Source organism: Martes martes (assembly GCF_963455335.1).
Source record: "Martes martes genome assembly, chromosome: 18".
Classification (NCBI taxonomy): Eukaryota; Metazoa; Chordata; class Mammalia; order Carnivora; family Mustelidae; genus Martes; species Martes martes.
Window position 1 is genome coordinate 40,732,463 of NC_137906.1, and position 26,716 is coordinate 40,759,178.

At 60.9% G+C, this 26,716-nt stretch overlaps 1 protein-coding gene across 4 annotated transcripts in view; it reads right to left on the reverse strand.

Moving 5' to 3' along the window:
• Nucleotides 1-3,585: 3,585 nt before the first annotated feature.
• Nucleotides 3,586-26,716, reverse strand: part of RAB11FIP3 (RAB11 family interacting protein 3) — a gene marked incomplete at its 5' end in the record, with an annotated part of 78,563 nt that continues 55,432 nt past the window's right edge. The window contains 11 exons of one of the 4 annotated variants that reach the window (XM_080830011.1): nucleotides 3,586-5,228; nucleotides 5,313-5,453; nucleotides 5,633-5,788; nucleotides 5,999-6,136; nucleotides 6,934-7,015; nucleotides 9,048-9,188; nucleotides 12,757-12,860; nucleotides 14,886-14,979; nucleotides 19,241-19,276; nucleotides 23,425-23,559; nucleotides 25,039-25,188. In XM_080830011.1, the coding sequence (XP_080686137.1) occupies nucleotides 5,115-5,228; nucleotides 5,313-5,453; nucleotides 5,633-5,788; nucleotides 5,999-6,136; nucleotides 6,934-7,015; nucleotides 9,048-9,188; nucleotides 12,757-12,860; nucleotides 14,886-14,979; nucleotides 19,241-19,276; nucleotides 23,425-23,559; nucleotides 25,039-25,188 (1,291 nt within the window). In that variant the 3' untranslated portion in view covers nucleotides 3,586-5,114. Of the gene's footprint in view, nucleotides 5,229-5,312; nucleotides 5,454-5,632; nucleotides 5,789-5,998; nucleotides 6,137-6,933; nucleotides 7,016-9,047; nucleotides 9,189-12,756; nucleotides 12,861-14,885; nucleotides 14,980-19,240; nucleotides 19,355-23,424; nucleotides 23,560-25,038; nucleotides 25,189-26,716 lie in introns of all 4 variants that reach the window. The other 3 variants (XM_080830010.1, XM_080830012.1, XM_080830013.1) reach the window with 3 other exon arrangements.

Sequence of the window (26,716 nt, forward strand, 5' to 3'; positions counted from 1 at the left end):
GCGGGGCCTCCACACAGCCCCAGTCCCTGCGCTTCCGGCTGCGCCTCGCAGGCCGAGACGCGGGGCTCTGGCCGCTTCTCCGGGCCGGCTGGGCGAGCAGCCAGCTCTGCCCTGGCCCCCACGTGTCCCCGGGGTCCGCACAGCTGCGTAGCGCCCTCCCAGGGCCTCCCGACCCCCCTACCTCCCCGGCCCCCAGCTGCCCCAGACCCCCTGCTCGGTTCCCCTCCAGGCTCCGGCGTCCACGGCGCGCGTTTGATGGGACCTACCTGGGTGGAGCCGCGGCCTTGGCACTTCCAGCGGGACCCGGTCACGTTGCTTCCGTGGGCCTCGGTTTCCTCCTCGGTAAAAGGCGGCGGAATGTGCCGGCATCCGCGGAGCGCTCGGCCCGGGGCCTGGCAGGGAGACCCTTAACCCTGGGAGGCCGGTGTCGCCCCGCGGGGGCCTCTGAACGGGACCCACCCGCCCGCCCGACGCCGAATTGACAAGAGCCTCCTAGGTCAGACCTCTCGCCTCAAGGTCCCCCTGGGCAGCTCGAGGCCGCTCACAGCCAGCACTCGCGGAACCGGAGGCCCCGCGCAGCCTGGATGTTTGGGAGACAGCCAGACCGCAGCAAGGCGGCTCGTCGGATGCTCGTGCCGCGCGGGGAGGCTGTAGGGCGGGAAGACGGGGCCCGGAGGACTCGGGCGCTCGGGGGCACTCGGGAGGCTGAGGCGGCGCTGGTCGTGAGACACGCGGAAGCTAGGCATGTCTGCTAAGAGGGATTCAGGGAGAGGGGTAGTGCCTCCAGATTGGGCCGAATTTTCCAAGTGGAAAATTGGGTCATGTTTATTCTAAGTGCCCAGAAAGTCAGCTGACCTCAGTAGGACCTACAGGGACAGGGCTCAGTGCCCCCAGGAACCCCCCCGTCTCACTCTCCAGTTGCTGCAGCAGGGGTGGAGTTGCTTCCTGAGCCCTCTAAGCCGCAAGCTTCTGGGGACAGAACTGTACAGTGACTTGGCCTGCGCCTGGCCTCCTCACCTGAATGGTGAAAGGTGGCCTGAGCTTGTGTGGCTGTGGAATCACATGAGTGGACAGAGTCAAGGGCAGTCACCTGGTGGGGGGCCTCAGTAACCACAGCTCCCCCCCCCCCACGGACACTGGCGGGGGTGGCTGTCGGACTGGTGGTCCTCAGCCCATAACCTCCTACGGATAACAGCGGAAACTGAAGGGAGATCTCTGCCCACTCACTGCAGGTTTCAGAGTCATGGTGGGGGGGGCGGGGGAAGCATTCTTGCCTTCCTCGGGGAGGGGCCAAGGCCTCTTGTGGGAGGGGCTGGGAGAAAGCCCAGTCATCCCAACAGGGGTCAGGAGCAGTCTTCGGGACTGGAGTTGCTCCGTGTTCGAGAGGAGCCTGCTGAACCAGGGTTGGGAACAGTGTCTGTTGGCGTTGGTGGGAGGCAATGGTTCAAGCATCCCTCTGCCCATGGAGTTCTCCACTTTGGGACCCAAATGGCCCAATCATAGACTGGAGATTCTAGTGGGACTGGGGCTCAGGGACCCTCAGGGGTGGGACGTACATGCTGGAGCCAAGGTGGACCAAATGCAGGACACCCTGTGCTGAGACACGCAACCTGTGTTCTGGCCAGTTTTCAGGAATGACCCATGATTGCCTGTTTTGTGAACCACCCCTTGCCCCCAGTGCCTGGCTTAAATAGAATAGATCCCCATATAAGGGAAAAAGTGAGGGCCCTTCCCAGGCCACCCCCTCCAGGTCTCTGACCTGCCAGCAGGTGGAAGGGTAGGTGCTGGGGCATCCTTCCTTCAGCATGGCTGGGTTGGGGCAGGGCCAAGGCAGGGGGTGGGCGGTGCCCAAGGGACAGCTGGAGGGATCAGACAGCCATGCCCCCGCCCACCAGAAGCCGTCTTCCTTGCTTTGTGCTCCTCCATCATGCAGGGCTGACCGACTTGAAGGGTTCCAGTAGTCCTCAACAGACATGAGCTGACTTCAGGCAGGATCAGCCTGGGGGGCTCGGGGCCAGGTCACTTCAGAGTCAGGGTGGAGGGTCCTCACATGGAAGGGGCACACTTGGGTCTGGGGGGGCCCTTCCTGGCTGGCAGTGGGCACTGCTGTTTCCATTTACGGTAGAATTCCAAGTGTTCTCCAGCCTGACCCTGTTCCAGTGGATAACGATCTCCCTGTCGGGCTGGGGACCCTGGGAGGGCCAGGGCAGGGATCTCAGAATTGGCTGCTGGGGGGGCCAGACCATGGATAGGCCCCCACATGTTTGAGAGCATAAATGAAACACCTGATGGCGCTAGGCCCCCTCCCCACCTGCAGCTTCTCCTAGGCAGAGGTGAGCCCTGCAGGCTCCAGACAGACAGGTAGGTGGAGGGCAGGTATCACCCAGTGCGCCCAGACTGGGGACAAGTCTCTCCCGGACCCTCACCGACCCAAACTCGCCACGGCAGCACTCGGGCACCCCAGTGCTGAGCAGGCCAGGCCCCCTGTGCAGAGCTCCAGCGGGAGTCTGTGGTTGAAGCCTGCGCCCCAGGCCACAGCACAACGCCATCCCTCCCGGGCCGTAAGTTCTGCTGGTCCCACCTGTGGGCAGCGGGGCCCAAGTCCCGCTAATGGGCTTGCTAATGAGAGTGCACTGGCCCGTCTAGGGAACTACCTGCTCTGAGCACCAGGAGCATGGGACAGAGCCTGGAGCTTCACACACTCTCCAGACCCTGGTAAACTAGCGGGGAGGTGGCTCTGGGCAGGGAGTTGGCCTTGCGCATGTCCACACGCCAACAGCCCCCCAGGTTCGCTCTTCACTGCCATCCCACACGGCATCCAGGACTCCCAGGCCTGACCTTGGCGGCCCCCCGCTCACAAGCCACGCTGTGTCCACTCACCATTGGCGTCAGGTTGTTGGCCCCGTGGGCCAGCATACCTGGGCTCAAGCCCCTCCAGTGCCCTGCCGGATGGTTGAGGGTGGGCTCCTTGGCCTTCCCTGGGCCTCAGGTGTTCCGTTTGTCTGACAGGCAGCTAGCTCCGTGCGAGGGAGGCGTTAAGTGCGTGGTTTGCTGCTTCGTGGACGCCTGGGCTGGGGAACTGAGTTTGTGAGCTTTGGCTAACTCCCACTTTAAATTACATTTGCACACTTACCCACAGAATCTTCTCACTGCGTGCCCTTGACGAAGGTGGTACCTGTGCTCTCCCCCCAGCCTGACCACCCAGACTGACCTTCCCCATCTCTGAGCCAAACCCTGTGTTGAGCCTGTGCCTTCAGTTTCGGTACCGTGCATGACGCCCTGGGGACGTCACCAAGCCCCAGATCTGGGATGCAGCCCCTCAACTCAGCCTGCACTCGGTGTGTCCACCATGACACCCATGGCCCCCGAGGCCCCATCACACGGCCCCGCCCCAGGACGGCCCCCTGGCTGAGCTCTGCTGGGGGTCCAGACTGGAGGTGCAAGCCTGGGGCCTGTGGGAGGGGTCAGCTTGAACAGAAGCTCTCCTACAGAGCTCCCGTGGTACAGAGCCCCCCGATACCTCGGAGGGCCAGGCCCAGGGCACCCCACCCAGCCCGCAGACCCCAGAGGAAGCAGCCGGTCTCCGCGGGTACAGGCAGCTTTAATCTTCAGTGAGACTGTCCCAGCCTTGCCCTTCAGCATCCACCACGGCTCTGCCTGAAGAGTCTTTCTCAAGGGGACGGCTACAGGGTCACCGTGCATGTCGACGTCGGGGTGTCTGTGTGAAGCCTCTCCTGCCAGTCCCTATTTACAGTTACGGGACCGCGGAGTCATGGACAGAGACAGACCCACATCTGTGTCACTGGGACAGGGCTGGGCACGGAAAGCAGAGTTCCAGTATTTATTATCATACATATATATATTTTATGTGTATACACAGATAGTTTTCTCTCTTGGAAGTATTAAAAAATTGATCAACCTTCAATCTATAAAAAATACCTACTCTACATGATAGAAAAATCTCTCCTCCAAGTTTACACTGATTTACACCCAAGGCTTTCCCCAAAATGTACAATACGAGGCAACGTCTTAAATCTTAGTGTAGAAGGTGGGCCACATGGAGGACGGAGGGACACAGGGCAACACACACACACGCGCGCGCAGATGCACACACACACACGCCCTCTCACGCACACTTGCACACAGCAGTGGCCCGTCTGTGTGCAGGCCCAGCAGCCCCCGTGGTGGGGCGGTGCCTGGCAGTGGGGGCACAGAGCCAGGCAAAACGAGCTCCTTAACGGAGCCCCCAGGCTGCTGGGAGGGCCCTGATCTCTGCTCTTGATCTGGGTACTGGGAGAACCAGCAGAGCTCGGCCGCCTGCAAAACCCAGCTTGGGGAAGGACGGCCACTTTGACTTCCAACTCTCAGAGGAAACGTGCACTCCACCTAGGAAACCCGGACTCCCCCTGGGGCAGCTGAGACCTGCTGGGGGAGGGGCTGCTCCAGGAGGCCGGGGAGGCCACCCCAGCGGGGAAGCAGTTTCTCACCAGGACGCTGCCCGCACCTGGGGTCACATAGGCCAGTGACACCCACCCTGTCCAGAAAGCATGCTCCACATGGTGAGATTCTCAAGTCCTGATTTCAAAAGGGAGGATCCTGCCCCAGCCTCCACGGGAGGGTCTGGCGCCACACTGAAGTGATCCTCTGGATGGGAGCCGGCCCCAGGAAAGCTGGGACCCCCGCAGCTCCTAGCCAGACCCTGATGCGCACCGCCTCGGCTGCCTGTACTCCCCACACCACCGCGTCTAGCGAGAGGGTCCTGGGGCCGCCATGCCGTCGGGTGATGGCCTCTGAGCAGATCATGCAGGAGCACCCTGGTGGGGACGCATCCTCCCTTCCTTCCCTGATGGGTAAGCAGCAGAGGGGTCTGCCACATGGGAGGGAGCTCCCAGAAGGGCTCACCTGAGCTGGAGACGTAGTCCCCGCATCTCTGAGAGAGCAGCCCAGCCCCACCCTCTCCTGTGTGGGCCCCAGCCCCGGGCTCCCGTTCCTTCTCCCTCTGCAGACCCGTCACTGCGCCCCGGCCCAGCCACTGGTCTCAGGCACGTGCGCGCCGTGGCCATCTCCTGAGTGTGGGTGGGGTCCTGGGCCCATCAGGCTGGGCCTTCCTGCCTCTATTTGACCTCCAGGATGGATGGGTTGGTCTCCATGATGGCCACGATGATCCGGTCAATGTAATCCTGCAGCCGGAAGTTGATCTCCTCCTGCTTCTGAATCGCGTCCATGAGCTGCGGGAAGAGCGGTGTCAGCGCTGGCTTGGTGCACAGACCGTGGCACACGTGGGTGGGTGGCCGGGCCTGGCCAGGCCTTACCTCATCTCGGGAGACGGAGCTGATCTCCGCAGCCAGGGACTCTGAGAAAGACGTGGAGAAGAGGTTCTTGGCGCCCTGGATGCTCAGGTTGATGATCTGCCCGTTGAGCTCGTCATTCTGCTCCTTCAGGTTACGGTTATCCTGGGTAGGGGAGCACACCGGCAGCCTCACTCCTGCAGCCGGGACCCCACTGGTGGCTGAACCGGCACAGGGACCGGCCAGAGGGGCTTCTGGCTCAGCGCCCCAGCCCCCCGCGTGCCCCCCGCCCCGTGCTGGGCCCGGGAAGTTTCCGCAGCGCTCCAGGGGCGCGTCTGCCGCACCTGCTTCAGCCTGCGGACCTCCTGCTCCAGCTCGCTCTCGCGGGTGCGGCTGTTGTACTCCTGCAGGCCCGCGCTGCTGCCTCGGCCCCTTCGCTGCTCCGCCTCCAGCTTGAAGAGCTGCAGGTGTTCCAGCTGCTTGCGCAGGTCCTCGATCAGCTGCGGGCAAGCGCGGGCGAGCCGGGTTCCAGGCACCGAGGCAGCAAGTGCCAGCCAGCCCTCGGCATCCTGACCTCTGGCTGCGTCCAGCGCCATTCCCAAGCAGGATGACAATGCCACGCTTCCCAAACCCCTCCCGCCCAGCAGCCCTGCCCGGCACGACCCGGCTACCGGCCTCGGGTCTCTGGACACACAGGGTGCCAGGCTCACCTCCTGGGTTGCCTCCTTGTCCCTCTGGAACTGGTGCCTCTCGTGACTCAGCTTGTCCCCCAGCTTCCTCCTGTTCTCCTGCTCGTCACTGAGCCGCAAGGACAACTCTTCGATCTCATCCAGCAACTTCTGCTTCTCCTGTGGTGGGAGGGTACCCGCTGCGGCATGCCCGCCGGCTGCCACGTTCGCACAGCGCTCCTGAGCGCTCTGAGCCCCTTGGGCTCTGTCATAAAGGCTGCCCCTAAGCCACCGCATCATGACTGAGGTGTACACACCTCTGGGGGCACGCTGACCCTGAGCACCATGCACACGGGTGGGCCTGGAGAGCTCCTGGTGCGTGTGGCTGCAAGGGCCACAGGGACGGTTTCCGGGGGGGCGGGGCAGGAAGGACCGACGCGAGAGCAGGACCACAGCGGCTCTGCAGGAAGTGCTCACAGGAGCCAGAGCCCATGTGGTCTTGGACGTCCTCAGGGTTCACAGCTTCCCAGGGGACCTTGGCAAGGAGGGGAGGAAGGGGGCAGAGAGGCCTCTCGAGGAAACACCCGCAGGACCAGGCATGGGGGGTCTAGCTGAAGTCGGCCCTGAATTCAACCACACGTCCATCTCAGCCAAACCTCTGAACCCAAGGCCCCACATCTGTGGGGACGCTGGGACGCCAGGCAGGGACCAACATCCTCCAACAAAGTGATGGCCAGACCCAAGCTGTCCTTGCCCCCATCCCCGGGGCCCGTGGGCCCAGGGCCATCAGCATGCTCTCTAGAGCACAGCTTCCTGGCCTGTGGTCACACCCTGCGCTGGCTGTGCGGCCATCCCACTCTAAGAACCTGTCAGTGGCAGAGGGCGGAGGAATGCCCTGACGCTAGCCGGGCCGATGGCGTGCCCGCCGGTCACAGGGCCGGGCCCCACGCGCTCAGCGCTCCCAGCTGACCACTCACCTCCTCCAGGCGCTCAATGCTGGCCTTCAAACAGGGCGTGCAGGACCTCAGCTCCCCATTCTCCTCGTCCAGCTGCTGCAGCCTGAGACACGGGAACAGGGCTGGGACCTCATGCCCAGGAAATGTGCCTCCCTGAGGCAAGGGAGGCCCCCCGTCCTGACAGCCACCCCGCGAGTCACCCAGGGACCCACAGAGGCTCCCCAGGAGGCCCCAGACCTTACACGTCACTCAAGTACTCTAGGCCCCAACTTTTCATGAAGCTAGGACGGCCCCTAAATACACTTTGGGTCTAGGGACACTTGCGGGTTTACACAACAGCTGCAGACACAGTGCAGGGTCCCTGTGGGCTCAGGCCCCTTCCCACAGGCCATGTGCTCACTGCTGCGGTGGCTCCGCCACCCACACAGCCACCCTGGGAGACACTAGTCCCCAAACCACCCACTTCACTTGATTTCCCACCGGTGCCCCTTCCCGCCCCGGGGCCCCTCCCGGGGCCACACTGCACTCTGTCGCCGCGTCTCCTTGGGCCCCTCTGGTCTGTGGCAGTCTGTAGGACCTCCTTGGCTCTTCGTGAGCTTGGTCATTCTGGGCAGTTCTGGTCCCGTATTTGCTCCGATGCCCCCACACTGGGTTTGTCTGGTGTTTCTGGGACGAGACGGGTCACAGAGGCGAGGTGCCCTTGTCACCGATCGGGTGCCCGAGTCCACAGGACTCGCCGCGGGCCTGGATCACCTGGTGAAGGTGTGTTTCCAGGTGTCTCCTCCCGCCGGTTCCGCGTCCCCTGGAAGCCGGTCACTGGGCCCGGCCCACGCCCTAGGGCGGGGAGGACTCCGCTCCAGCCCCGGAGGGCATCTCCCCGCGTCACTGGGAATCCCTCTGTGAGGAAGGCTCGTGTCTGCTCCCCACGTCTTCCCCAGGGCTCACGTCGAGTGGGGCTCCGGGTTACGGTCCGGTAGTAGTATTAGTGCGTTACTCAAAGTGGTCCAGCTTTGACCTCTGGGAGTCCTAGTCAGCTGCCCCATCACCGTGTCCAGGTCCATGCTTCTCTGAGCACTTTCCTACTTTCTGACATGATGAGAAGCCCCGCTGGCTTCGCTCCCATCCCAGCCACAGACTTAGCCCCTTCTCCAAGAAGCCTCTTCTGCTCTCCATCCTGCCGCCTTCTGTGGTCGTCTGCACTGCGCGCGCGGTCTTCTTGGGCACCACACTAGGCTGGGGCCACACCAGAGAGGCCCTTATGCGGGGCTGACCTCAGGGCGCTGACCCTCCCCCCCGCCCCCACCCCGAGGGAACTGCAGGAGGCTGACCAGATCCAGCCACACAGAGCAGGGAGCAGGTCTGCTCGGAAACAGTGACGTGGAGTCCCTCCCTGTCCCCCCGAGGGCTTCGCGACACCTAGTATACCTCTCCCCCTCCAAGCCGCTGCCCTGTTCAGAACCCCAGGGGAGAGGCTACCCGCACACAGAGACGAGGAACACACAGCCACGCTGTGCCGAGGCCCAGGAAAGAAGGTCCCCCAGCTGCCCGGGCCCGGCTGTGTCTGCCGGCAAGGAGGGCTCGCGTCTGGATGGCTGGCACCGCTCAGTGCGAGCCCCTCCCGCAGCCCACCCGGAGGCCCGCTCTCGGAAAGGCCTCCCAGGAGCTCTTCTTCGACCCAGTCGGCCGTACCCCCAGCCGAGGCCCTGGAGTCCTCTGACTTCTCAAAGCGGCTCCGGCTCAGCGACCAAAACCCCTCACGGCCCTCGGGGAGGAGCTCCGGAGCCCTCAGGCGGCCTCTTCAACCACTTCTCGCTGGGAGCCCTGCGGGCCCCCGTCCCACTACAGGAGGAAGCCCTACAGGGGGGCCCGACCTGCGTGGGGGCAGCTGGCGGTCTCCCCGCGGGCCGTGCTCCCCCAGCTTCTCTTCCCCACTTCTCCGGACTCTTGAAGGCTCCCACCTCCAGATGAGCTGAAAGGGACCCCAGCAGGCCTTAAAGAGGACGGGAGACAGACTCCACGGGACACCGGGCAGAGTCCGTCCCCGAATCCCGAGCCTGAGCGGTGTTCACAGCTTCCCTCACGTGGCCCCCCCCCCCCGGCCTCCGCAGCCCGCCCCTCCCCGGGCGGCAGCCCACCTGGCCTGCAGGCTCTCCACTTCGATGCTCCGCTCCCGCTCCATCTTGCACACGAGCTCCCGGTGCCTCCGCGCCTCCTCCAGCGCCACCTCGCAGGCCCGCAGCTCCTGCTCCTTCAGCTGCTCCTCGAGGGCATTGGCTCTGTGCAGGGGCGAAGGGGCGAAGGTAAGAGGCCACCGCTCCCTGCACCGGGGCCCCCTGCGGGAGGGGCCCAGAGACTCCCCCACAGGTCTGGCCGAGGGCGGTTCGGACGCAGAGGACGTGCCCGGCGAGACAGCCTCTGCTTCAGGGCCTCAGAACCAGAGTCTCCGTCGCTTTTGGGCAGCTCATCCCCCATTCCAGCGTGCGGGCGGGAGCCTTCCTAGCAGCGCAAGCCCACCAGGTGCTACCAGGTCCCAGGAGGACCCCGCGCTGACCCTGCAGGCGGCACGCCCAGGTCACCCATGGCAGAGGCAAGGGGATGTGTTAGCGAGAACATAAGGACAAAGGGAATGTTCTTGTGGGGGCCCTGACCCTGGTGCCTATCAGACCCCCACGGCCAGCTGCAGGACACAGGAACTGACCACCCCAAAGAGAAGGGCTCCAGGCCCCGCCCACAGAGCCCACACCTCCAAGCTGTCCATGCACACAGGGCTTCTCAACCTCTTTCTGGTGCCTCACACCTAAGACTGAACAGAGATCACAGACTCCGTAGGAAAGGTGTCGACACAAAAGCGGCCAAAACCATCAGAGAGAACACACTGCACGCAGGAGAAAGCCCTGTAAGTCACACCTCAGAGTGTGTGACCTGCCCCACAGGGAACAGGAGTAGAACACCTGAAGTCAGAAAAAATTCAGTAAGAGAGGGGTGCCTGGGGGGCTCAGTTGTTGGGCGTCTGCCTTCAGCTCAGGTCATGACCCCAGGGTCCTGGGATCGAGCCCCGCATCGGGCTCCCTGCTCATTGGAGGGTCTGCTTCTCTCTCTCCCACATCCCCCTGCTTGTGCTCCCCCTCTTGCTGTCTCTCTCTGTGTCAGATCAGTGAGTGAAATCTTTGCGAGAAAAAAAATCTGCAAAGTAGAGAAAATAGACAAAAGCAAACACACATTTAAATAAATAAATAAGGAAATTCAGAGTGTTGAAAGAGAAGACCAAGGATATTACATTTTTCAAAAGAGGAAAATGGGGACACCCTGGGGGGCTCAGTCAGTTAAGCTGCTGCCTTCGGCTCAGGTCCTGACCCCAGGCTCTTAGGCACGAGCCCCGCATCGGGCTCCCTGCTCAGGAGGGAGCCTGCCTCTCTGCCTGCTTGTGCGCGAGCGCTCTCTCTCTGACAAATGAATAAATAAAATCTTTAAAAAAAAATAAAATAAAAATAAAAAGAGGAAAATCGGTGCCTGGCCAGCTCAGTCAGTTCAGAATCCAACCCTTGAGCTAAGCCCGGGTTGTGAGATCAAGCCCTACGTTGGGCTCCACACTGGGTGTGGAACCTGCTTAAAAAGAGGGAAATGGCAGAATTAGAGAACAGGAAAGTAAAGAAAATGAGAAGAAACTTCCATAAGGTCTAACACATTTGATGAACAGATGTTCAGACAGATAAGGAGATAGAACAAAACGTGCAGAGAAATAATTGTAAAGACCTTCCTGAAGCTGAGGGATATCTCGGAGATTTAAAGGTTGGAATCCTGTGCCATCATAGGAAACGGGGGGGCCTTCCCAGTGTCCCAGGTGAGAGCCCGGACCCCACCGAGGGCACCAGCGCCCGCCTGCCAATTTCCTGCTGTGGTTCCAGACGCAGCCCAACTATCCATGGGCGGACACACTCCAGACACAAGTGGCCTCGCAGAGCCGGCTCCTCTGCACCCTCCCCCAGGCAACCATCCGGAGATGCCCTCTGCAGACAACGAACGAGCAAGAAAAGAGAAAAACACGGGATCCAGAAAGCAAGAAGCCAAGCACGGGGGGCACCTGGGGGCCCAGCTGGTAGGCGTCTGACTCTGGGCTGCGGCTCAGTCATGAGCTCAGGGTCCTGGGATCGAGCCCCACGTCGGGCTCTGCAGTCGGTGAGGAGCCGCCTTGACGATTCTCTCTCGGCCGCACCCCTGCTCGTGCACACTCGGGCTCTCTCCCTCCCTCTAAAATCAGTCATTTAAAAACAATCAAATGAACAAACCGCAAGCATGAGAACCCGTGTGGGACTGCCGGGACGCCGCTAAAGGGGCAGCAGCCACGCAGCAGGCTAGAGACACCGTGAACATGAGGAACCCTCAAGAAGCAGCAGAAACATGTTTTTAGGAGAACTCAGGAAACAGCTCAAGAAACACCCACAGGCTTGGACACGGCAGGCCGACGGGCAAAGGCCGTGGACTTTCCACTCCATACGTGGATAACTGGTAGGGCCATCAGATCAGACAGAGCCTCACCAGGCAGCTGGAGACATGTGAGTGCTGGCCCAGCCAGCTTTCCCTGGACACAGACAGGTAGGGGGGACAAACATCCCCGGAGCCCCTCCGTGAGCACGCTGGGCCCGCCCTCAGCTGGGAAGCAGGACCACGTGGGCCGGCCCTGCTGGGGGAGCCTGGGCCGGGTGCAGGGTCTAGCCCAGGCTCTTGGCCGCACAGAGGCCCTGCTGCAACTGTGCTAGTGGTGTACGGGGGGCGCCTGCAGGAACGACCCACTCTAACTCCCAGCCTCCGAAGAGCAGACTGCCCGCCCAACACCAGAGCGAGGTCAGGAAAGTCCATGCCATCCAGGATGAAGCATCACGGCAGGAGTCGAGTGAGTGCACGGGGCCTGTAACCAGCCCCCTTGGGACCACTTGGAGTCCCCCTGCCTGGGTCAGGGGCAAGCCTACAGAGGCTGTGAGGGGAAGGGCCCTTGCCTGAAGTCACAGAGCGTAGGACTGATCCTCCTTCACGCCCCTGGGGCCTCCCCACGCTCGGTCTGCGCCCCCCGCACATCCAGCTGCATGCGCACAAGCCCAGAGAGCTGCAGCTCCCGAGCCAAGCCCCTACGCGACACAGACAGAGGCGGGGCAGGTCATGCCTCTCCCTCAGTGACGCACTGCCCTCCTCAGCACGGGCCCGACTGGGCCAGGCTGTGCGTCCTGTCGCTGGGCAGCTGCCACTCTACTTCCACCTCTGCTGCCAAGTGCTTTGTAAGGACCCACGTGCTTCCAGGGCCAGGCCCAGGCGCAGGGGCAGGGGCCTCTGGAGGCCCCGCCCTCACTGTCCCCACCTGCTGGCTCTGACAGCGGGCGTGGTGGCCCACAGGACACAGTAGAGGGGGAAGGGGAGGATGCCCATGCCTCAAACACAGCCATCGTCACGGAGCAACAAGCCCGTCTCCAGGCACGTCGGAGTCACGATGGGTTCTCAGGATCGGAGACAAGAGCTGGGGCCCCCATCAGAGGGTCCCAGTCCCCTCTCCCCAGGCGGCCTCTGCCACCATGGAGGCCGGCCTCTACCACGTGCTTGGCACGGGTGCGTGGGCCTGAGAGCTGAGGAGACGCCTCCCCTGGCTCTTTCCTCTGCAGCCTGATGAGACGCAGGGGAGCGTGCTGACTTGGAGGTGTCCCAAGCTGGCTCCCAGCAGCTGGCGGAGGGACAGCTCCAGATGGGAGCCACACATGAGTGGCAGCCGAGACCCTGCTCTGGGAGTTGTGGAGGGCCGCGAGGGCCGGGCTCTCACACGGACAGGCGACCACGACCACAGAGGCCCTCCTGCCTCACCTGTGCACAAGCTGGAGGTTCTCCTGCCTCAGCCGGCTGTGCTGTTCCCCGTTGGCAGCAGTGTCCTTCTCTAGCTCCGACACCCGCTTCTCCAGGAAGACAACCTTGGGAGTGACACAGTGGCCTCAGGATCCAGAGGCAAGATAGCCTGCATTCCCAGCCCACTGTTTAGAAGGCAGTGTCCACTAGGCTAGAGCTGGGTCCACCTTGTTCATGGAGGGGGTGAGCACGGGGCAGGGGGCAGGAGGAAGTGAGCATGAGGTGAGGAACGGGAGGGGGTGAGCAGAGGGGGGATGGGAGGAGGTGAGCATGGAGGGGATGGGAGGGGGGTGAGCATGAGGTGAGGAACGGGAGGGGGTGAGCAGAGGGGGGATGGGAGGAGGTGAGCACGGGGTGGGGGAACAGGAGGAGGTGAGCATGGAGGGGATGGGAGGGGGGTGAGGATGAGGTGAGGAATGGGAGGGGGTGAGCAGAGTGGGGGATGGGAGGAGGCGAGCACGGGGTGGGGGAACAGGAGGAGGTGAGCATGGAGGGGATGGGAGGGGGGTGAGGATGAGGTGAGGAATGGGAGGGGGTGAGCAGAGTGGGGGATGGGAGGAGGCGAGCACGGGGTGGGGGAACAGGAGGAGGTGAGCATGGAGGGGATGGGAGGGGGTGAGCATGAGGTGAGGAACGGGAGGGGGTGAGCAGAGGGGGGATGGGAGGAGGTGAGCACGGGGTGGGGGAACAGGAGGAGGTGAGCATGGAGGGGATGGGAGGAGGTGAGCATGAGGTGAGGAATGGGAGGGGGTGAGCATGGAGGGGATGGGAGGGGGTGAGCATGAGGTGAGGAATGGGAGGGGGTGAGCATGGGGGGGATGGGAGGGGGTGAGCATGAGGTGAGGAACGGGAGGGGGTGAGCATGGGGGGATGGGAGGAGGTGAGCACGGGGTGGGGGAACAAGAGGAGGTGAGCATGGAGGGATGGGAGGGGGTGAGCATGAGGTGAGGAACGGGAGGGGGTGAGCAGAGGGGGGGATGGGAGGAGGTGAGCACGGGGTGGGGGAACAGGAGGAGGTGAGCATGGAGGGCATGGGAGGAGGTGAGCAGCACAGGGGAGACAGGAGGGGGTGAGCACGGGGTGGAGGATGGAAGGAAGTGAGCATGGGGTGGGGAACGGGAGGGGATGAGCACAGGGGGGATGGGAGCGGGTGAGCACGGGGTGGGGGACGGGAGGAAGTCAACACGGGGGGGATGGGAGGGGGTGAGCACGGGGGGTATGGGAGGGGGTGAGCACAGGGTGGGGAACAGGAGGAGGTGAGCATGGGGGGGGATGGGAGGGGGTGAGCACAGGGGAGACGGGAGGTGGTGAGCTCAGGGTGGGGGACGGGAGGAAGTGAACACGGGGGGGATGGGAGGGGGTGAGCATGGGGGAGTGGGACGGGGTGAGCACAGGGTGGGGAACAGGAGGAGGTAAGCACAGGGGGTGATGGGAGGGGGTGAGCACGGGGTGGGAACGGAAGGAGGTGAGCACGGGGGCGGGGGACAGGAGGAGGTGAGCACGGGTGGGGGATGGGAGGAGGTGAGCACGAGGTGGGGAACGGGAGTGGGTGAGCACGGGGCAGACAGGAGGAGGTGAGCGTGGGGGGGACGGCAGGAGGCAGGGGTGTACTCCCACCCCTTCTCATCTCCTGCTGAGCAGGCCCTCAAGAAGCTTGGGGTTTCTTCCACAGCGAAGTCGCCCTGCCCCAAGGAACCCACCCCACACGGCCTCTCTGGGAACTGCGAGTCCATAGTAGTCTGGCTCTGTGATCACCACCCCGAAGCCCTAAGAGCCTGCCTCCAGGGGCCAGGTGAAGGGCGCCTCTGAGCGTCAGTGCGCCTGGATGGGCCCACAGACAAATATAGGCGACATCCGACCTCTCAGCTCCCTCTCCACACACAGCAGGAAATGTTCCCTTCCATCCCCGGCCACTGGACAATGTCAGGACTGGCGGAGGATCTAATCACCCCTGATGGCACCACCACTGCCCCTCAGCCAAGCCCTCACCCCATGTGGCCTGCACCCTGACGCGGCAGCCCCCCAAGTGCCCCGAGACCTGGCTGTTCTCAGTAGGGGGCCCTCCCTCCAGCCTGCACCCCGGGGCCCACCTTATCCGCAATGTCTTCCTCCATGCACTCCACTGGGTCCGGGGCGGGGTCCTGCAGGGCGTCCATGGTCAGGGCCGCTGACTGGTGCAGGCTCCTGCAGAGAAGAAACAAGAGGCCAGTCCAGAGAAGGACCTCCAGCAGAGCGGCGAGAGGCGCGAGCACGAGTTCTGGGAACGTGGGGGTTTCCAGGCCCATCTGAGAACCAGAACCCACAGCGCGGGCCCAGGTCTCTGGCAGCAGGGTCCCGGCAGGACGCTGCTGCCCAAGGGTCAGAGAGAGTCCCCACTGCTCTTTGGAACCCGACCTCTCGGCCTCCTTCCCTGGCAGCGAATGGGTGAAGGTACTTTGTCCTCGGTAATAAAACACGACTTCGTTCCCCTGTGATAGGAAATCACCTCCTCTTCTGCCACGGGCCCGTGCAACATTACTTTGGGATCCTGACCTCCAGATGCGGCGTCACCCACATGTTCAAACCTACTCCTCGTGGCAGGGACACAAGAGACCGGGGTCTCACCCAGAGTTTCTCAGGGGTCGAGCCTGGGAAGGTGCACAGACCCAACCGTCCTCTGCGGCGACAGGTCCAAGGGCCCAGCACCACGGGCCACAGGGCCCCCATCCCCCTGAGCCACATCGGGAGCTCCCGTGGGCCTGTGAGAACCCCCTCGACACCCTCAGAACTCCTGCCTTGGCTCCTCAGCCCTGGCCCCCTAGCAGGTGCTCAGCAAACACACGTGTGCAGTCCCCCTAGAGAGTCTTGTTGGCTGACACTCCAGCAGCTCTCACCGAGCTGCACTTAAAGCTCGCGGAGCACTGGCCCAGAGTGCCAGCAGCGTGCCCCCCTGTGCTGGCCAAGGCTCCAAACTGAGCAGCCTGATGTTCAGAGCTGTGCGTCCTTGACACAGCCGCGCTCCTCCTCCCTGAACCCGACTTTCCCACGAGACGGGGGTCACAAGCTAGGATGAGGAGTCGATGAGACTATACACAGAAACAGCTCCTGTGAAAGATGTAACACAGAGTAAGAACTCAGTAAAACACTATTAAAATCACACCGAAGACGTCCGTGACGTGGGAATCTGTTACTAAACGTGTGAAGTTCTATTTCCTTTTTAGTATTGACTGAGCTCGTGCATTCCTCAAATTTCTTCCAGAAATGTTCGAAGGGGAACAAAAATGGTGGCCATCTTTACCCCTGGGGGTCACAAGTCCCCTGAATGTGTCCTGGGTAGATTGAACCCAAAGGGTCATCCTGTTTTTGTCCAGCTGCTGTTTCAAATGCCCATGACTTCGGCCCCAACAAGAGCTCCTGATGTCAGTGCTGGGACACCAGAGACCACCCTGCAGAGGAGCCACAGTCTGGGACCCGTTACCCCATCCCGAACTCCTTCCAGAAGCTCATGGCCTCCAAAGGGCTGGACACGGGACAGGAAGGGGGCAGCTAGCATGTGGCCACTTTGGGAACATGCTGGGGGGGGGCCTCCTTCACGTCAACCCCCCCTCCCTCAGGAGACCCAGCAGGAGAAGGTGCCAGGGGAGACGTCTGATGCACCCAAGAATGCCCTCTGCCCTGTGGCAGTCCCGCTGGCACTGCCCTTACCCTGCCCGGCCTGAGGCCAGCTCTGTGCTGCTGCCTCCGCACACGCACGCTGACCCCACAGCCACGCCCACGTGCGCTAAGCTCACAGCCAGGTCACGGAGGCCAGAGCTGGTGGTTCCGAACCCCACGGTCCGATAACAGGGCCATGTGCAAAGGCCTGAGTCACCGTGAAGAGTAAAGTACCGCGTATTTTGAGTTTCCTTAGAATTCTACTGCCGGTTTTAAGTGCAATACGGCAACAGATCACAACCGCGTGTGCGCGTACAGTCTGGAGAACCGGCTGTGTGTGAACCGTAACTACAGACACCTACGGATCGGGCTTTTTCACGCCAAGGTGAATCTGCAAAGGGGAGCTCACATTCTCAGAGGCTGTTTCCAAGGAGCGGGCAGACGCACCCCAACAGCTGAGGCAGCACAGTCCCGGGGCCACAGAGCCCGGCCACATCCTCCACGTGGGAGGATGGGCGGAGGTTCTCACCTTCCCTCGTCTCAGCCCCTGCAGCATCTGTGGGGTGGAACACGGGCGGGGGCAGGAGGCCAGCAATGCCAAGCGTGTAATCCCCGTGGGGTCTGGAGCAAACATCATGCTCCCTGGAGTCCGATGCCCTCTACAAGGGGGGTGGTGAGAACGAGTGCAGAGGAGGGTGCGTGACCTTCACTTTTGCTGGGTCCTAAGCCCCTGGGACCGCCGAGAACAAGAGGAGGGTCACACGCCACACAAGGAGAGGAGGTGCAGGGCAGGGGCGGGAGGGCTGCGGCCGCCACCTGAGACCGCACAGGAGGGCTCGAGACCACAGTTCACGGAGGAGGGCCCACAGACAGCACGCACACCCACCCATAGCCCGGCACGGATCCCCGAAGGCCGACAGCCAGGCCCGGATTCCGCTCCGGGAAACCAGAAGGCAGCGAGGCTGTCCACACCACACGCCCGGCAGCAGCCGCCCGGCAGCAGCCGCGAGCAACCACCGCCCGTGAGCGGCAGCACCAGCCTGGCTGCGAGGGAGAACTCGAACAAGACAGACAAGGACACAGGGAAGAGACGGGGAGAAAAAGCTTGTGGCTCGTCAAAGGAGGGGCCAGAGAGGACTGGTGTGGGGGCAGCAAGGATGAGGTGGTCAAGGCCCCACCCAGGAGTTCCAGAGGGAGGATGGCGGACAGACGACCCTATCAACAGCTCGAGAAAGGTCCCTGGGACGAAGGGTGGAAACCATCTGTCCCTCTGCCCACCATAATTCATGGGAGGAAGGACCCACAAGACTCACCGTAGAGAGTCTGAACTGCAGAGGCAGAGAAGACCTGTGAGAAGCTTCTGGAGAAAAGGTCACAAAGACAACCAGCAAACCTCGGGGTCCAGGCAGCAGCCCTAGTGCTGGAAGGTGCTGAGCGGCTCCCGAGCCAGAATTCTACACCCAGCCAAAAGATGGGAGGAAAGCAACCAGCGAGGTCTCAGAAATGTATCTCCAGGGCGCCTGGGTGGCTCCGTGGGTTAAGCCTCTGCCTTCATGTCAGGTCATGATCTCGGGGTCCTGGGATCGAGCCCCACATCAGGTTCCCTGCTCAGGGGGAGCCTGCTTCCCCCTCTCTCTGCCTGCCTCTCTGCCTACTTGTGATCTCTCTCTCTATCAAATAAATAAATAAAATAAAATTAAAAAAAAAAAAAGACAAAAACAAGAAATGTATCTCCAGGGCGCCTGGGTGGCTCAGTCGGTTAAGTGTCTGCCTTTGGCTCCATCACCACCCTGGAGTCCCGGGGTCAAGCCCCGTGCTGGGCTCCCTGCACAGTGGAGAGCCTGCTTCTCTGTCCCTCACCCTGCTCATGTTCTTACTCTCTCTGTCTCTCTCTCAAATACACAAAATCTTTAAAAAATAAAAATTTAAAAAATACATATCTCCGGGGCACCTCCTTTCTTGAGGAGTAAGAAGATGAATGGACAAGAACCGTAGGTAAGAAACGTTAAGACAGGATCCGGGAGCGAAGTGACAAGCTGGGAAACAAGTCCCGGCGCGCACGCAGGGGCCGCAGGGCCGGGGGTGCCGTGTGCAGGGGCGCAGGGGCGTGGTGAGAAGGCGAGGCCAGCAGCGACAGCACAGCCATCGCTGCCTCCGGAAGAAGACGTGTCTGAGGAAGGACATAAGTGAGCGTCCCATGGTGTCCTGTGAAGGACGCGGTCACCGGACAAGCCCTGCGGAAACCGTGCCCAGAGCCAGCCTGGCGGGGCGGTACCCGCGTGCTGCCGTCTCTCCCTGCAGGAAGCCAACAGGTGGACCCAGAGCTAGAAAGTGCAGAAATGGCCACGAAAGCGTATTCTTCAGAAACACGGCGTTAGGCATGTGTCCTCCCCCTCCTCCTCAACTTGGAGAGCCAGGGAGGAGCAGAGCCGCTGGAGGAGGCCGACCCAGAACCCAGACCTGGGCTCCGCCACGACCCTCACAGATGCTACCGTGGGCTAGTGGACAGCAGACGCCCGGGGACGCCGCCAGCCCGGCCCGGACCTCACGGCGAAGACGTGGTCAGGAGAGCGCCGCGCCGGAAGCCTTCAGCACAAACCTCCCCGCCGCAGGCCAGGTCTGCTCACAGCGGCGGTGATTCTGTTCAGAACTCACCCCTGAGAATTATTTTCAGTCCCAACTGCGACAAGTGACTTCCAAAGGTGTCAGAAAGTACTTTGGAGAATGGTATTTTCCAAACACGTTTTTAAAGAGCTGTGGTCAGTGATACATCTCTGAAGGACATCTCAGTAAATAACGAAGGGTCTCCTACCTTGCCACCTTCCTGCTGGAGAGCCGCTTCGCCGGACTGTGCAAAATCAAAATAAACAGGAAAATCATGTCAGAGAACAGACGGGGAGGAATGGGAGGAAACAGGAAACTCAGGCTGAAGAGATACGGGGTGGGGGGCATGTTCACAGGCAGGCAGCGCCTGCCCCCAAGGCCAGCACCATGCATAGGAAGGCCTGCTCAGCAAAGCACTCCGGAACACGGGAGCAATCTCAGGGCCTCGCCAAGGCCAAGGCAAGTCACATTACCCAACTCCCACAGAAATCCCGGACGCGGCCACGACGACCTCAGCTCAGAGGCCGAGTCCGGCACCGCACCCACCAGTCCACCGCACTGGGTCCGAGCTGCCGGCAGCTGCCACGCCCCAAACGCACCCCCTCCCATCGCTTGGCCATCAGCGGCCCCCACGCGAAATGGGACACAGGCCTGTTGGTGACAGGAAAGTCCTGTCATCAAGCTTTAACTCAGGCACTGAAACCACAGAGTCCCAAATCCTGCCCGGCGGTGACCCGGAGGCCCTTCCCGCGGCCGCTTCAGGGCAGTGAGTGCGGTCAACCACACGTCGTCCGGCTAACGGAACGTCTGCAGCGGCCCAAAGGGCCGAACGTACCTTATCGCTCACTTCTGAAGTCCAGAGTTGTTGTCGTTGTTTTAAGATTTTGTTTACTTATTTGCGAGAGAGACAGGTGGCGAGCATGGGTGAGACAGCATGGGGCAGAGGGAGAAGGAGAAGCAGACTCTCTGCCGAGCAGGGGGCCCGACGCGGGACTCATCCGGGACCCTCAGATGGTGACCTGAGCTGAAGGCAGACGCCTCACCGACTGAGCCAGCCAGGTGTCCCCTAGTTTTATTTTCCAATGTGACTGCTAAGCTACGGGCCGGCCCACGAGCAGCAGCTCTCTCTCCAGCACCGGGAACGGGCCGCGGCGCGCCTCCCTTCAGCCGGATCTCTCAGACACACTGCGACTCCCTCGCGGCTCAGGCCAGGGAAGGAGCGGCGGCATCAGTTAGGCGTTTACGGCCTCCCACCTCGACTCCTTTCTACTTGTTCCGTAGAAATGGATCCGGGCCCTTTTCCAATTCTTCCTCTGCAGTTTCTACCAGTAGAGGGTGCTGGAGGGCCCCCACGTGTCCATGTGTCTACCTGTCCTCTTGTCCTCGGAGACATCTGGTCCATCCGGGCCCAGATCCTGCGCGGCGGGGTCCTCACAGCTCCACCAGGAGTTCCCTCTCAGAGCACCTCTGCTGAGGCCCTTCCTAGTGAGGCTTTCTGGCAGCCAGAGGGCAGACTTCCACCGCGTTCTAGAAGGTAGGCTCCCAACAAGTCCCCCGGTGTAGGGAGCAGGTGAGCCCCCCCCCCGGCGGCTGCCCCTCAGAACCGCTGTTGGGGCGAGCCCCCTTCACTCTCAGCGGCCGGCGTCTCGTCTCAGTCCCCACGTGCGGTTCCTCTTCGTTAAACCCTCCTTGTGTGAACCACCGCGTGCTCCCCTCTCCTGGCAGACTCCCTCCTAGTGTCACGGGAGTCGGGGTACATAGAGACCTCGCACAGACTGCACCACCAGTCCGGTTTTGAGGTTTGTGATTTGAAAATAAACTTTATACTCTTGATTTCTTAATATTCTTACTAATTTTTACAAAACGAATCTTTTCATAGAGGCTCCCAGGTACCTGGAAAACAGAATCACCACTATAGGCATGCTCTGAGGTTCACTGGGTAGAAAATATATTTGACAGGGGCGCCTGGGCGGCTCAGTGGTTAGGACTCTGCCTTCAGCTCAGGTCACGATCGCAGGGTCCTGGGATCCAGCCCCCCATCGGGCTCTCTGCTCGGCGGGGAGCCTGCTTCTCTCTCCGCTGTTCCCCCTGCTTGTGCTCACTCTCGTTCTCTCTCAAATAAATAAAATCTTAAAAAGAAAGGAAAGAAAGAAAAGTATGTTTGACTTCAAAGCTTCCAGACACAGTTGGGAGTGAGTCACCTTTTACCATCCACAAACCAACACCAAATCCATTTATTTCGTGACAACTCCATGGAAACCAACAAGGAAGATTCAGGTCTTCGTCACTTCGGTGTTGGGGTAAACTCCCCCACGGCTGTGTTGATTCCGGTGATGGCTTTAACGGCACACGAGCCCGCCTTGACCGCGTCTTCCTCAGGGAATGGCTGAGACTGGGCCCAAAGCCCCACAGAACTTGCCGGCTACACCGGGGCCGCACCTCAGGCTCCCCCTCAGAAGGCCCGACAGAGGCAACCGTGGCCGCGCTGAGGCAGGTTCTCAGCATAGAAAAGACCACTCCAGAAACGAGAGATCGGATCCACATCTTCGTGCTCACTCTCAAACACAGACAAGGCATTCCTGCACTCGAGCCCACGACAGCAGGACAGCAGGTCTCCGTACGCGAGGCCGGGCGGAGGGACCTTCCCGGAGCACACCCGGCTGAACGCACGCTACGTGAAGTGAGACAACGGTTGTCCCTATGATAGAGGCCGGCAGGTCTCTGAAGTCCCCCGGAAGGCTAGGTGCTGTCAGGACCACCAGGACCTCCCCCAGACCCCCTCGGGAAGCTGCCAACTGGCCCTACAGACTCCTCACCACTCGACTGGGCGTGTGCTGGGCTGCAGCCTGTGCTGCGGGTGTCATCCAGAACCCGAGAAAGGGGCTGAAGACACCAAAGGGGCTCCACTGGACGACAGGCAGGTCCATGGGTACAGCCGGGCTGCCGGCCACAGCGACTCGCCGGGAAGACTGAGCTGGCCTTGGCCGCAGACTCCTCAAGACAGGGGAGAGGTCTGCAGAAGACAACTCCTCCAAACACACGGAAACCGTCAGGACGGCCGGCCTTTCTGCCACACGTTCTGTAATCTTGCAGCAGCACCGGGCCCCTCTTCCAGGAAGCCACTCCCGACTGCCACCCAGGAGCACACAGCCCTGATCAGCACCTAGCATCCTGGCCTGGCCAGTGGGCGAGCTCTCCGTGGGCCCCGCACCACCTCTGCTGGGCTGGCCCTGCGTGGCACGGGGCCTGCCACACAAGAAGCTACACCAACAACACGCTCAGACACGTCAACATGGACGCGCTCCTCGGACCCAGTCTCTTTAGCTGGAGTGTGCCAAGCTGTGGGGAACCAGCAAAAGGAACCGTCTCCTTCTGGAGCGCTGACCTGAATAGGGTTGGGGATGGAGGACGGAGAGGCAGGCAAACACTCAGACACAACCCAGAACTGGGAGACGGGGAAGAGGGACAGAATGGGGACCGACCGAGGCCGGGGGCAGCACATGCTGGGTCCTGGGCACCCACCGAGAAACAGGGTAGCAAAGCTGGGCATTCTGGCAACAGAATCTGAGGCAGCCTCACAGAAAAGGGCCCAGGGGACACGTGGCTGGCTCAGTCAGCAGAGCATGTGACTCTTGATCTTGGGGTTAGGAGTTTGAGCCCCAAGTTGGCTGTAGAGAGGCCGTAAAAATAAAAAATCTTAAAAAAAAAAAAAAAGCTCACGGAAAGGCTCACGTGATTTAAACATACAGTCCTGAAAGCTGTCTACAAATCTGTTTTTGGGGGTTTTTTGGAGAGCCAGAGGACATGAGCTGTGGAAGGGGCAGAGAGAGAGGGAGAGAGAGAATCCCAAGCAGACCCCATGCAGCGTGTGGAGCTGACGTGGGGCTCGATCTCACAATCCTGAGATCATGACCCTCGCCAAACTCAGGAGTCAGATGCCGAACAAACGAAGCCACCCAGGGACCCCGGCAGATCAGTTTCCAAGGACCAAATGTTATTTTGAATTTCACAAAGCCCTTTCATGTGACTCTCAGTTAAGGAAATCTTCTAGTAAAACGAGGAGAGTCTCTCCTTCCAGGTACAGACACGCTTTCACACACTGGATTTCCTCCCAAGGGACACGCAGTGCATGAGGCCAGTTTGCTCCCGTGGGACCAGAAGCAGTGGCTTGGACGGAGGCATGCACACAGATCAAGGAGGGCAGAGTGCACCAAACACAGGCTCAGCTCATGCGGGGCGGGGGGGGGGGCAGGGCGGAGGAAGAGTCCCGCTGCCGGCACACTCGTCTTTCGGCGGCAGTGGCACCTGTGGCCAGAGCCACCGCCCGGAGTGCGGCGACCTAGACTCTCCCTCCGCGTGAACAAAGAGCACGGCCAGGCACCAGACCGTTACCTATTCTGTTCAAGATCATTCAGGCGAGCAGAAAGATCTTCGAGGCGGTTGATCTGCTTGTGGCACTGGCTACAGTAAAACTCAAAAGCCTCGTCAGTGAGGATGCAGTGCAGCTTCGCGGCCAGCGGGTCGGCGCTAGAGAGACGAGAAGTGTCCGCTCAGGACACAGTGCGCACCCCCAGGCCGTCTGCCACTTCACGGAGGGGCCGGACAGAAGCACGCTGTCAGCCGCCCGGCTGTGCGGGATTCTGGCTCTTTCCTTGGACTGCCGGGAGCCCACCTCCCTCAACATCACCTCCAGGCCCGGTGACACGCGCCAGCTCGAGTAGCAGGGGACCTGGCCACACATCTGCTCCTTCCTGGTCAGGTGCTCAGAGGAAACAGGTGTGGCCCACGGGCTTCATCGTAAAACAAAAACGCTTCTCTAACAAGTAAATGGCTGGACACACTACTTTCTCCTTTGTCCAAAACACATCAACGGGAGAGCAAAGCACGAGGGCGGGTCTCAGTTCCGGGACGGGAGCTACTTCAGTAACCGCTCTGAAGCCCAGCAGCCTCAGAAACGGTGCGTGCGTGAGGGGTCAGCGCTAACTCTGTCGTTCAGACCTTCGTTAGAAACTCGGGGTTCTATCTGCCTCCCTGCGACCTAGTCTCAGGGGACTTTCAGGGCGCTGGCGGGCGCCTGCTGCAGGAAACTGAACGCAGAGGGGCGGCCGTGTCCCCGCGGCGCTAGGGCCTGCCGGCTTTTGCAAGCCCGTGTGGAAGTTCCACGTAAGGACAGGCTGAGGGGAAATGTCACTGGTGGTGTGGAAGTTCCACCTGAGACAGAAAACAGTGAGAAGACCACGTGAGAGGCACAGACTAAGCAGACAAGGAAGACCACCAGGCTGGACAGACACACGTTTTGCAGCTCCCAGGCCTCGGCCTCCGCGTCGATACCACCAAGAAGGAAAGCTGCTAAAAGCACTCACGCGCGTCACTCACGCCAACTCCCAGAGACTGGCCACAGAGGCCCTCTCCCAGGCCGGTGGGTCCTCTGGGGCAGGCAACAGTCTGGACAAAGGAAGGGTCTCGCAGATGCGGGTTCAGAGACACTCGGCTTCTGCTGTCAGCAAAGGGGGAGGGTTTCAAGAGCGGGTCACCAAGGGGAGAGGCGACCGACACGCACCGGCTGCTGAGCCGGGCAGGAGTTTCGCCTGTCGGGGCAGGAATGGCCTCAGATGGGCCAGTCACCAGCGACAGGCGGCCAGGTGCACAGGCCCCTCGTGTGGACACAAGCGAAGCCCTAGGAGGAAGGTGAGCTGGGAGGACCCGGCCCCATGAGTGAAGGCCTCAACCTTCAGCTCAGGCAGCCAGAACTCCCCAGACCATTAGAAGGAAATGAATTAAAAGATATCATTTCTGATGATAAAGCCGCCCACAGAGGCTGACCAAAGGGCACAAACTTGCAGCTACGAAGAGACTGAATGTAAAACATGGTAACTATGCTGTATTACATAGCTGCAGTGTTCTCTCCCTCCCTCACACTCACCACACACACACACACACACACACAGACACGTACACACGTGTCCATACATGCACACCCCCCCCAGCGGTGCAGGGCGGCATTACCTGGGGGTAGGGAAAGCGGAGTCTCTGCAGCCATGCTCCCCGTTGCAGAGGGTCTCCAGGGACAGCTCCGCCTCACTGCCCTCGCCATAGTCCTCAAAATGCTCCTCACCACCTATCACCGTGACGACAGACCGGCTGTGCAGCTGGGATCTGCAAAGGCAAAACACAAGTGACACACTGTGACTTGTGGCCGCAAAACCGAGGGTGTGACGGTACCTTCCAGCAGAACGCACCACGGGCCACATGTCCGAGTTCAAATGTTCTAGCAGCCGTGTTCGAAAGCAGTAATGAATAGGTGAAACGGATTTTAATAATATATTTTAACTTACTCCAATGTATCCAAAATATCACTTCAGAGGCACAATTTTATATTCCCTATTTTGTTTTTTAAAGATTTTTATTTGTTTATTTGACAGAGAGAGCATGAGCATGGGGGAGGGGCAGAGGGAGAAGCAGGCTCCCCGCTGAGCCGGGAGCCCAATGTGAGGCTCGATCCTAGGACCCGGGGATTATGACCTGAGCTGAAGGCAGGTGCCTCCCCGAATGAGCCACCCAGGCACATGTCGATATTCTTTATTTCATAACAAGTCTCGGAAATCTGGGGTTCGTTGTATACTTTCAACACATCCCAATTTGCTCAGCAACTCCACACATCAGCATTCACAGCAGACACAGGCCCCTGTCTCCTGTGAATGCACCCATGCTTCTTCCTGGAGCCACCGGCCAGTGTGGGTGCGAGACTTCTGCCATGATGTAAAATTCAGAAGAGCAGACTCCAGGCAGGGAACGTCAAGGGCTTGCTAGCATCTGTCCTCCTTCTGAGAGGGAGATCGCGCACTCCTCTACACCCAGCTTCCAGAGCATGGGGTCACGGGGCCAGGGAGGTGCCTGGGCACGCCTGGAGCTGGCAGAGGCTGAGCCGAAGGCGGGGGCTCAGGGCTCCACCCGGGGCAACAGAGAACAGCCGTGCTGTCATCCGCAACTCCGCTAGCGCTGAGAATCTGAGAGCTGCCCCTCTCAGAAAAGGAAAGGGGGCCTCGGAGAGCCCAGTGACCGACGCACACGCAGTGAGGGACAGGAACCGGATCTGTGTATGTACCCCAGACCAACACGGCTAACAGACCAAGTTCCAATTTCCTACCCACAAACGTGCGCATCCAGGGAGCGGTCCTGAAGCCACCAAGGACAACCTCCACGGTCCTACACGTACCCGCTTTCAGAAGCAATGGAGTCTGAGCGAACTGACGTGGGGATGAGCCCTTACTTCTTACCATCCTTAGAAGCACACCCGGAAGCATGTTCACACACACATAAACGAGGGCTTCTGGTGGCTCAGGCGGCTGAGCGTCCCACCGCAGCTCAGGTCCGGATCTCAGGGTCAGGAGATCGACCCACACCAGGCTCCCTGCTGCGCATGCGGCCTGCTTGAGATTCTTTCTCCCTCTGTCCCTCCCTCCCCGCTCTGTCTCTAAAAAAAATTAAATGAAAATACACAAACGAAAAATACAAATAAATGGAGTGAGATACTCTGCTCTAAGACTGGAAGACCGATACACGGAGAAGATGCTGATTCTCCCCGCACTGAGCTGTATCAGGACAACTCTAACCGGAATCCCTGCAGACTTCTTTGTCCGGAAACCAACGTGTGCATTCTAAAGGCCCCAGGGAGAGGCAAAGG